Consider the following 12,431-nt stretch of genomic DNA (forward strand, 5'->3'; position numbering starts at 1 on the left):
ATATTTCACCTGACAGGTTCCCTTTAAAAGGAAATCTGTCACTAGGATCAACCAGGTCATAGGAAGTTGAATAAAAGGATACCTTGATATCTGCGATCTGATTTTTTATTCAAAAGAAATCTACATTTTTCTTAATATGTAAATGAGCTGTTAAGATCTTTGGGCTGGAAATAGATCTCCCCGAGAGTCTGCCTCCAGCAAAGACAAGGGGCGTTACCAGTGAGACATGTATCTGAGGAGAGCAGACTGTCAGTCACTACATGTCTCACATTTGTTAATAAGCTCTGGAGGTGGAGTCTCAGTCCTATCCAAAGATCTTAACAGCTCATTTACATAGTAAAACAGATTGCAGATATCAGGGTATCATTTTATTCAGCTTCCTATGAGCTACGTGGCCTTATAGACAACTTAGGAGGGGTGAGGTTAGTGACTACTTCAGTTTAAGAAATACTCCTATCGGGGACTAGCATAAAAATAAAAGGTGGAGATGGTAACACAGCAACAATTGTACATCAGGAGAGCAGACTGTCAGTCATTACATGTCTCACTTTTATTAATAAGCTCTGGGAGGTGGAGTCTCAGTCCTGTCCAAAGATCTTAACAGCTCATTTACATATTAAGAAAAATGCGGCTTTCTCTGGAGTAAAAGATCAAATTGCAGATATCAGGGTATCATTTTACTCAGCTTCCTGTGAGCTACATGCCCATATAGACAACTTAGGAGGGGTGATGCTACTGACTGATTCCCTTTAAGAAATACCCCTGTCTAGATCTATCATAAGGATAAAAGGTGGAGATGGTTACACAGGAACAATGGTTAATGTTTAATGTAATGCCTGATCAGTATTCCAGAGTGCCCACATTGGGAGTTGAGCGGTATAGAGGACCACTTTAGCACAGATACAGGAAGTGTTGTCATGTGGACGCAGACAGAGACACTCTTCTTACACAAGGTCTTTAATAACTTTCAAAAGTTAATAAAACAGCAGAAATAAGATATTTAAAAAAATGCCATTGCTATTGCCACGTGGAAAAGCTGCTTCCACCCGCAGACTTTCGTGCAAACGTAAATACGAGGGGCTGCTAATAAGTCTTTGGCTTTACCCAGAAAGAAACGAAATAGGATGATGAAACTTTACATTTATTCCACACACTCTCCGCTGATGACAACTCACTTTTCACATCGTATTCCAAGCTCTGTAAGCCTAGCAAAGAGAAGGACTTCGGTTGTGCCTCAAACCAGGCATCCGTAGCAGCCATGGCATCAGAAATGGTGTGAAATTTGGTACCCTTGAGGTGTTTCTTCAGGTTTGGAAACAGATGATAGTTGGAGGGAGCTAGATCTGGTAAATAAGGTGGGTGGTAAACCAGCTGGAAGCCAGTTTTGCCGTGGTCGCTTGAGCAGTGTGAGCGGAGGCGTTGTCTTGCAGGAACAAGATTCCTTTGGACAGCTTGCCGCGCCTTTTGGCCTTCAGAGCTGCCTTCAATTGGTCCAAACGTTCAATGTAATACCTTGCATTGATGCTGGAACCCTTTTGAAAGTAGTTCACTAGCAGCACACCCTCCTTATCCCAGAACAGCGATGTCATCACCTTAGTGGCTGATTTTTCCCCCTGAACCTCTTTGGACGAGGAGAACCACTGTGCCTCCAATCTTTTGACTGCTCCTTGTTTTCAGGGTCATACAAATAAATCCAGGTCTCATCCACAGTGACCGGTCGCTCCAGGAAGTTCTTATCAGTCCAGAAACGCTGACAAATAGAGCGGGAAGTTTTCACTCGCTGCTTCTCTGATCTGTTGTCAGACATTTGGGGACCTACTTTGCAGAAGCTTCCTCATGTCCAAATGTTCATGGATAATGACACAAACACGTTCACGGGAAATGCCCATGATGTCTGCTATTGCTCTAGCTGAAATTGGTGGATTCTCCAGTATGAGGTTGTGCACAGCATCGACGATCTCCGGAGCAACAACCACTCTCTGTTGTCCAGGACGTTCCTCATCATTGGGGCTGAAGTGGCCCGGTTTAAATTTGGCAACCCAGTTCTTACCTGTGGAATATGAAGGACATTGATCCCCCAATGTGTGCGACATATCACCATGAATATCCTTCGCAGACTTTCCTTGCAGAAACAAGAATTTTATCCCTCCTCTGCTCTCAGTTGCTGTGAATATCGCATTTTGTTTTCCCGCCTGCGTAGAACACTGTTGCCATAAGCAACAAACACAAAACTTTGAAAACATGTATTAGACACTTAGGGGCACTTTGCACACTGCGACATCGCAGGCCGATGCTGCGATGCCGAGTGCGATAGTGCCCGCCCCCGTCGCAGCAGCGATATGTGGTGATAGCTGGCGTAGCGAAAGTTATCGCTACGCCAGCTTCACACACACACTCACCTGCCGTGCGACGTCCCTGTGGCCGGCGACCCACCTCCTTGTTAAGGGGGCGGGTCGTGCGGCGTCACTGCGACGTCACACCGCAGGCGGCCAATCAGAGCGGAGGGGCGGAGATGAGCAGGATGTAAACATCCTGCCCACCTCCTTCCTTCCGCATATCCTACGGAAGCCGCAGTGAGGCCGGTAGGAGACGTTCCTCGCTCCTGCGGCTTCACACACAGCGATGTGTGCTGCCGCAGGAGCGAGGAACAACATCGGACCGTCGCGTCAGCGTAATCATGGATTACGCCGACGCTGCACCGATGATACGATTACGACGCTTTTGCGCTCGTTAATCGTATCATCCAGCCTTTACACACTGCGATGTCGCATGCGATGCCGGAAGTGCGTCATTTTCAATTTGACCCCACCGACATCGCACCTGCGATGTCGCAGTGTGCAAAGTGCCCCTTAAGGCTTTCATGTGATGTAACATTCATTACCATAGAAACAAAAAAAAAAGATCATAGAGCCAATGACTTTTCAGCAGCCCCTCGTACAGCTGAAAATCCTCTGGAGGATCGCCAGCTACCACCGATATCTACGACACCGGACAGGAAAGAAAAAATATCCTGCATTAACTCTATCACTCCTGTCACACTGGATATTTTAGGTTTTATCTGAAAATAAAAAACAACCAAACCCCGGAATCAAAAAAACAACCAAGCCCCGGAATCAAAAAACAACTAAGCCACGGAATCAATAAAAAAAAAATTTGAGGTCGTAGACCATCCCGGGAAGAGCAGAAGAATTTATAATCCCGGATCTAGTCTGTATTCGCCTAGACAGCACTTAGCAAACGCATTAAGAGGTTTTTCTCATTTTCCCTTGTGAAACGGAGGTTATTAAATAATCAATATCCACAGTTCATCGTTGCTGTGCAGACAGCGCAGAATAAAGTCCAATCATCATAGTGCAAAGTAACGCTTGAAGCTGTATGTACACATTGGAGAAAAGTCTGCCGAACGCACCAATTTCATCACCATGTGCATGGTGGACGCCCAACTCTTCCCCCGACAAGAAGAATTGAGAATGTAGAATTTCAATACTTTTTGATTTCAGGAGAAATGTGGTGTCCAGCAGCAGCATGCACCCTTCTCCCTTAGGAAACACATGCACGCTCTGCCGAACCGATCATGCATGTGTTTCGGTGAGGGGTGATTCCATGTTTGGACACGTTTACGCCCGCGTTTAGGCTTATGCCAACCAGCTGTCCTCTAAAGAAAGAACAGGAGACAAAGCGGCATTGTGATTTTATAAAACCGTTGCTTTCAATCTAACGGTCAGTGGGAGCCACATTGGTCAGGCCCCAACCAACCTTGTTTTTTTTTTGTATCTTCCAAATTTCTCTCTTCTCATACTTTAGGATGATGTACACATTTTACCTTTAGGATTTCCCCTCTGCTCATAGCACCCCCTGCCGAGTTAAGGGCTAACAAATGACATGATAAAAAATATTGCACCCTATCGAAACGTTTCTATTCCTCATTGGAACGTTCACCTATAACTTATGTTTTTCACTTTTATCATAGAATGGTAGAGTTGGAAGGGACCTCAAGGGCCATCGGGTCCAACCCCCTGCAAGTGCAAGTTTTCCTAAATCATCCCAGCTATATGTTCCTGTTCTCTATTGCTCCTCATCGGAACGTTCACCAATGACTGATGTTTTTCACTTTTATGTAGTTGATGTCCACCAATACCTGGTTTACCCTTTCTATCAAGTTTATTTCATATTTGGACAAGATGTGGTCTTCAATGAGGAAGCTCTGATCCAGGTCTTTTTGTTTGGGTTCTCGGTAATGGCAAAGTTTGGCAACGTCACTTGGAACTTGGTACTGATTGCCCGTAAACTCAAGAGGAACATGGACAGAAACTCTGACAACGCTCCTTGGATTTATGATCATCTTTGTTGGATTGATTTCGCTGGGCAGGTTGGGTTCACGGTAGACATGATGTAGGATGTTAACTCCCGGGACGGAAATCCACTCTTCGGGAGTCATGTCGTTAGTCTTATCTTGGGGAGTGGTGGGAAATAAATGATTTTCGAAGATAAAAACATTCAAGTTTGGGTCATCGCGGAGAAAATGCTCCAACATTTCCGGCCAGTCTTTGTGGAGGATGGGGATGATCAGCTCGTCAATGTCGTTCAGAGCTATATATTTACTCTTGTACATGTTGCGATAAATGCAGTCATTCAAAGCTGCAGTCTGACCAAAGTAGTGGAGATCTCCAGGATGATCGGGGTAGTGCCAGCCCTTGGAAACATTTATGAAGGAGGTAATGGGCCAAGGAATAAGTTCTACAAATTTTAAGTCAACATAATAGGACAGGATTTTCTTCATATTCGGGCTGGATTCAGTGTGGTAGATGATCACTTTCTCGGCACCCAACATGCGGTACATCTCCATAGACTGAACAAACTGGAGGACGTTACTGTAGGAGCCAAACATTGCCGAAACGCAAATAAGAATGTTGTACTGAAATGTCGTCTCTAATTTATTCACCTCTTCCATAGTATTTTGGATTTTTAGGAACACAGGAGCAGGGTCGTCCATTTGGTAAAGTGATACGTATTGCGGGTCTGTGTGGTCTTGGACGTTGCACAGGAGATCGGTTGTACCATATGGAAAACCAAAGTGGTCCGTATGGACCTGAAGCTCCGCAAAATTACTATTAGAGTTATTAGGGTTAAAAAAACAGAAGTCACACAGCAAAGAATCCGGTTCATATCGATTGGTTATGCCCAAAATCCGGACAATTCTGCTATCACGAAAGTCCAAAAAAGCAGATACTAGGAATGTCCTAGTGTTCTTGACTTTGATGATCGGATCATCCGTTACATTGAGTTTACACACCCGATCGTTTAATATTAGCTTTACTGGTCTGAAAATGTAAGCGGTAAGAGAGGCCTCGGGCAAAACAACTTTTACAAACACGATAATATAAGCCAAGTAGACCAGGGAAAAGGTGGCAAAAATGACAGAAAAGACTTTGCAGAGTTTCCTGAAGGATGCACATGGATTCATTCCTGATAGGTGACCAAGATACAAGGCGTTATCTTCTTATCTCATGTTCTTCCATTGAAGAGACGTAGCCTAAAGAAAAAAAATATATATATTAAAATTCACTACAGAAAAATTGAGTATTAAAGCCTACATTTACGACATTTGGTTATAATCCTAGACATAAAAATTAGATTTTGCACCGATCACTGGAGAAGATTCCAGCTTTATAGAGGAACTAAGTAAATTGAGAAATAAAGATCAGTTCAGAAAAAAGAAGTAGCTTTATCTGATAAGATACATTACAAAATGGCTTATTTTCATATGTAATATTTAATATTTAACTTCATGTGATGTTGTAACAGAGACTTTTGCACAACTGACCAAGGTCCTAGGAATTCCTGTAAACCTTGGACATTGAGCTCTGTCGCAAGGTTATGGTCAGACATCCAACTCATAGAAAACATTACTACAGTGTCCACCAAGACGACGGCCATTCAGCCGTCCACCAAGACGACAGCCAGTCAGCCGTCCACCAAGACGACAGCCAGTCAGCCGTCCACCAAGACGACAGCCAGTCAGCCGTCCACCAAGACGACAGCCATTCAGCCGTCCACCAAGACGATGGCCATTCAGCCGTCCACCAAGACGACGGCCATTCAGCCGTCCACCAAGACGACGGCCATTCAGCCGTCCACCAAGACGACGGCCATTCAGCCGTCCACCAAGACGACGGCCATTCAGCCGTCCACCAAGACGACAGCCAGTCAGCCGTCCACCAAGACGACAGCCAGTCAGCCGTCCACCAAGACGACAGCCAGTCAGCCGTCCACCAAGACGACAGCCAGTCAGCCGTCCACCAAGACGACAGCCATTCAGCCGACCAACAAGACGACAGCCATTCAGCCGTCCACAAAGACGACGGCCATTCAGCCGACCACCAAGACGACGGCCATTCAGCCATCCACCAAGACGACGGCCATTCAGCCCCCAACCAAGACGACAGCCATTCAACCGTCCACCAAGACGACGGCCATTCAGCCGTCCACCAAGACGACGGCCATTCAGCCATCCACCAAGACGACGGCCATTCAGCCATCCACCAAGACGACGGCCATTCAGCCGTCCACCAAGACGACGGCCATTCAGCCCCCAACCAAGACGACAGCCATTCAACCGTCCACCAAGACGACGGCCATTCAGCCGTCCACCAAGACGACAGCCATTCAGCCGTCCACAAAGACGACGGCCATTCAGCCGTCCACCAAGACAACAGCCATTCAGGCGTCCACCAAGACAACAGCCATTCAGCCGACCACCAAGACGACAGCCATTCAGCCGACCACCAAGACGACAGCCATTCAGCCGACCACCAAGACGACAGCCATTCAGCCGTCCACCAAGACGACAGTCATTCAGCCGTCCACCAAGACGACAGCCATTCAGCCGTCCACCAAGACAACAGCCATTCAGCCATCCACCAAGACGACCGCCATTCAGCTGACCACCAAGACGACAGCCATTCAGCCGTCCACCAAGATGGCGGCCATTCAGCCGTCGACCAAGACGACAGCTATTCAGCTGTCCACCAAGACGACGGCCATTCAGCCGTCCACCAAGACAACGGCCATTCAGCCGTCCACCAAGACGACAGCCAGTCAGCCGTCCACCAAGACGACAGCCAGTCAGCCGTCCACCAAGACGACAGCCAGTCAGCCGTCCACCAAGACGACAGCCAGTCAGCCGTCCACCAAGACGACAGCCAGTCAGCCGTCCACCAAGACGACAGCCATTCAGCCGACCAACAAGACGACAGCCATTCAGCCGTCCACAAAGACGACGGCCATTCAGCCGACCACCAAGACGACGGCCATTCAGCCATCCACCAAGACGACGGCCATTCAGCCCCCAACCAAGACGACAGCCATTCAACCGTCCACCAAGACGACGGCCATTCAGCCGTCCACCAAGACGACGGCCATTCAGCCATCCACCAAGACGACGGCCATTCAGCCATCCACCAAGACGACGGCCATTCAGCCGTCCACCAAGACGACGGCCATTCAGCCCCCAACCAAGACGACAGCCATTCAACCGTCCACCAAGACGACGGCCATTCAGCCGTCCTCCAAGACGATGGCCATTCAGCCGTCCACCAAGACGACAGCCATTCAGCCGTCCACAAAGACGACGGCCATTCAGCCGTCCACCAAGACAACAGCCATTCAGGCGTCCACCAAGACAACAGCCATTCAGCCGACCACCAAGACGACAGCCATTCAGCCGACCACCAAGACGACAGCCATTCAGCCGACCACCAAGACGACAGCCATTCAGCCGTCCACCAAGACGACAGTCATTCAGCCGTCCACCAAGACGACAGCCATTCAGCCGTCCACCAAGACAACAGCCATTCAGCCATCCACCAAGACGACCGCCATTCAGCTGACCACCAAGACGACAGCCATTCAGCCGTCCACCAAGATGGCGGCCATTCAGCCGTCGACCAAGACGACAGCTATTCAGCTGTCCACCAAGACGACAGCCATTCAGCCCCCAACCAAGACGACAGCCATTCAACCGTCCACCAAGACGAGGGCCATTCAGCCGTCCACCAAGACGGCAGCCATTCAGCTGTCCACCAAGACGACAGCCATTCAGCCGTCCACCAAGACGACAGCTATTCAGCCGTCTACCATTAAGATAGTGATTCATCCAATCATCAACGTGACAGCGATTCATCTGACCACACCATGGGCCAAACCACTGAGGCACCGGAGGGAACAATGAACTATCGAGTGGATTCCAACTAGTTGGACCATTGAGTTTCCGAAAACTCTTATATACATTAGGTTGGGGCTACACGATTACGACACAAGTTGCTTTTACGATGAAGTGTATGGGGTCAGATTGTCAAGAAAGCCAATTGGCGCTTGTTTATCAAGACAGGTGGTATGGAGGAGTCTTACAAATTATTATCCAACTCTCCCATCATACACTTTACATGTATTATAGTTGGAAGTAAATTCCCTGTTTACGATTGTAATTGCTGCCAATGATCATTTTTAAGCCACAAGTGACAGGTTTACACTGATCAAGGATCATTTGTAAGATAAAAACATCTGTTTCAGGACTGGGACTTCAATCACCCAATGGGATTATTGGATATTAGTGATGAGTGAGCACTGCCATGCTTAGGTGTCGTAACGAGCAGCGACGAGCGAGCACTGCCATGCTTAGGTGTCGTAACGAGCAGCGACGAGCGAGCACTGCCATGCTTAGGTGTCGTAACGAGCAGCGACGAGCGAGCACTGTCATGCTTAGGTGTCGTAACGAGCAGCGACGAGCGAGCACTGCCATGCTTAGGTGTCGTAACGAGCAGCGACGAGCGAGCACTGCCATGCTTAGGTCTCGTAACGAGCAGTGATGAGCGAGCACTACCATGCTTAGGTCTCGTAACGAGCAGCGACGAGCGAGCACTGCCATGCTTAGGTCTCATAACGAGCAGGGACGAGCGAGCACTACCATGCTTAGGTCTCGTAACGAGCAGCGACGAGCGAGCACTACCATGCTTAGGTCTCGTAACGAGCAGCGACGAGCGAGCACTGCCATGCTTAGGTCTCGTAACGAGCAGCGACGAGCGAGCACTACCATGCTTAGGTCTCGTAACGAGCAGGGACGAGCGAGCACTACCATGCTTAGGTCTCGTAACGAGCAGTGATGAGCGAGCACTACCATGCTTAGCTCTCGTAACGAGTAGTGATGAGCAAGCACTGTAATGCTCGGATGCTCGTTAAAAGTTAGATGCTCAGAAGGGCACTACTGGATTTCCCAAATATAGTGGAAGTCATGGAGAAGATATTCCGGAAAAAAAGTTCTGAGCTCCCCATTGACTGCCATTATACTTCGGTACCTGAGGTGTGCTATTCCAACTCTTACCGAGCATGGTAGTGCTCACTCATCACTGGTTACGAGTACTGAGCACCCGAGCATGGTAGTGCCCGCTCATCACTAGTTACCAGTACTGAGCACCAGAGCATGGTAGTGCCCGCTCATCACTAGTTACCAGTACTGAGCACCCGAGCATGGTAGTGCCCGCTCATCACTAGTTACCAGTACTGAGCACCCGAGCATGGTAGTGCCCTCTCTTCACTAGTTACCAGTACTGAGCACCTGAGCATGGTAGTGCCCTCTCTTCACTAGTTACCAGTACTGAGCACCTGAGCATGGTAGTGCCCTCTCTTCACTAGTTACCAGTACAGAGCACCTGAGCATGGTAGTGTCCTCTCTTCACTAGTTACCAGTACTGAGCACCCAAGCATGGTAGTGCCCTCTCTTCACTAGTTACCAGTACAGAGCACCCGAGCATGGTAGTGCCCTCTCTTCACTAGTTACCAGTACTGAGCACCTGAGCATGGTAGTGCCCTCTCTTCACTAGTTACCAGTACCGAGCACCCGAGCATGGTAGTGCCCGCTCATCACTAGTTACCAGTACTGACTGAGCACCCGAGCATGATAGTGCCCGCTCATCACTAGTTACCAGTACTGAGCACCCGAGCATGGTAGTGCCCGCTCATCACTAGTTACCAGTACTGAGCACCTGAGCATGGTAGTGCCCGCTCATCACTAGTTACCAGTACTGAGCACCCGAGCATGATAGTGCCCGCTCATCACTAGTTACCAGTACTGAGCACCCGAGCATGGTAGTGCCCGCTCATCACTAGTTACCAGTGCTGAGCACCCGAGCATGATAGTGCCCGCTCATCACTAGTTACCAGTACTGAGCACCCGAGCATGGTAGTGCCCGCTCATCACTAGTTACCAGTACTGAGCACTCGAGCATAGTAGTGCCCTCTCTTCACTAGTTACCAGTACTGAGCACCTGAGCATGGTAGTGCCCGCTCATCACTAGTTACCAGTACTGAGCCCACGAGCATAGTAGTGCCCGCTCATCACTAGTTACCAGTACTGAGCACCCGAGCATGGTAGTGCCCGCTCATCACCAGTTACCAGTACTGAGCACCCGAGCATGGTAGTGCCCGCTCATCACTAGTTACCAGTACTGAGCACCCGAGCATGGTAGTGCCCGCTCATCACCAGTTACCAGTACTGAGCACCCGAGCATGGTAGTGCCCGCTCATCACCAGTTACCAGTACTGAGCACCCGAGCATGGTAGTGCCCGCTCATCACTAGTTACCAGTACTGAGCACCCGAGCATGGTAGTGCCCGCTCATCACTAGTTACCAGTACTGAGCATCCGAGCATGGTAGTGCCCACTCATCACTAGTTACCAGTACTGAGCACCCGAGCATGGTAGTGCCCGCTCATCACTAGTTACGAGTACTGAGCATCCGAGCATGGTAGTGCCCGCTCATCACTAGTTACCAGTACTGAGCACCCGAGCATGGTAGTGCCCGCTCATCACCAGTTACCAGTACTGAGCACCCGAGCATGGTAGTGCCCACTCATCACCAGTTACCAGTACTGAGCACCCGAGCATGGTAGTGCCCGCTCATCACTACTGGACATTACAATTACGGAAAAAAAATAGAAATTAAACACTGATGTGAACAGAGCAACGCTCTACCTAAAAAATAAATTATTCTGTGGCTGAGGATCAAGAATCAAAAGTCCATCAGCACTCAACATTATTTATAGCTTTTGGTCTAGACATTTAAAAGAGATATATCTAATATATCATATATCTAATAACTGATGGACTGAGTAATATTTCTGGATTGAAATGAGGTTTATTGTACTAACAGAAAATGTGCAATCTGCATTTAAACTAAATTTGACCGGTGCAAAAGTATGGGCACCTCAACATAAAAGTGACATTAATATTTTGTAGCTCCTCCTTTTGCAGAAATCACAGCCTCCAGTCGCTTCCTGTAGCTTTTAATGAGTTCCTGGATCCTGGATGAAGGTAGATTTGACCATTCCTGTTTACAAAACAATTCCAGTTCAGTTAAGTTTGATGGTCGCCGAGCATGGACAGCCGCTTCACATCATCCCACAGATGTTCAATGATATTCAGGTCTGGGGACTGGGATGGCCATTCCAGAACATTGTAATTGTTCCTCTGCATGAATGCCTGAGTAGATTTGGAGCGGTGTTTTGGATCCTTGTCTTGCTGAAATATCCATCTCCTGCGTAACTTCAACTTCGTCACTGATTCTTGCACATTATTGTCAAGAATCTGCTGATACTGAGTTGAATCCATGCGACCCTCAACTTTAACAAGATTCCCGGTCTCGGCATTGGCCACACAGCCCCAAAGCATGATGGGACCTCCACCAAATGGTACTGTGGGTAGCAAGTGCTTTTCTTGGAATGCCGTGTTTTTTGCTTCCATGCATAACGCCTTTTTGTATGACCAAACAACTCAATCTTTGTTTCATCAGTCCACAGGACCTTCTTCCAAAATGTAACTGGCTTGTCCAAATGTGCTTTTGCATACCTCTGGTGACTCTGTTTGTGGCGTGCTTGCAGAAACGGCTCTTTCGCATCACTCTCCCATACAGCTTCTCCTTGTGCAATGTGCGCTGTATTGTTGACCGATGCACATTGACACCATCTGCAGCAAGATGATGCTGCAGGTCTTTGGAGGTGGTCTGTGGATTGTCCTTGACTGTTCTCACCATTCTTCTTCTCTGCCTTTCTGATATTTTTCTTGGCCTGCCACTTCTGGGCTTAACAAGAACTGTCCCTGTGTTCTTCCATTTCCTTACTATGTTCCTCACAGTGGAAACTGACAGGTTAAATCTCTGAGATAACTTTTTGTACCTTCCCCTGAACAACTACAGTTAGGTCCAGAAATATTTGGACAGTGACACAAGTTTTGTTATTTTAGCTGTTTACAAAAACATGTTCAGAAATACAATTCTATATATAATATGGGCTGAAAGTGCACACTCCCAGCTGCAATATGAGAGTTTTCACATCCAAATCGGAGAAAGGGTTTAGGAATCATAGCTCTGTAATGCATAG

The 12,431-nt window shown here is 48.0% G+C and overlaps 1 protein-coding gene across 2 annotated transcripts in view; it reads right to left on the reverse strand.

Moving 5' to 3' along the window:
- Positions 1-531: 531 nt before the first annotated feature.
- The window catches only part of LOC142251656 (uncharacterized), a 95,988-nt gene continuing 84,088 nt past the window's right edge, over positions 532-12,431 (reverse strand). For both annotated transcript variants that reach the window (XM_075324661.1, XM_075324660.1), the window contains one exon: positions 532-5,533. In XM_075324661.1, coding sequence (XP_075180776.1) covers positions 4,088-5,464 — 1,377 coding nt within the window. In that variant the 5' untranslated portion in view covers positions 5,465-5,533 and the 3' untranslated portion in view covers positions 532-4,087. The remainder of the gene's footprint in view (positions 5,534-12,431) is intronic.

This window comes from Anomaloglossus baeobatrachus, chromosome 9, assembly GCF_048569485.1.
Source record: "Anomaloglossus baeobatrachus isolate aAnoBae1 chromosome 9, aAnoBae1.hap1, whole genome shotgun sequence".
In the NCBI taxonomy this organism is placed as follows: Eukaryota; Metazoa; Chordata; class Amphibia; order Anura; family Aromobatidae; genus Anomaloglossus; species Anomaloglossus baeobatrachus.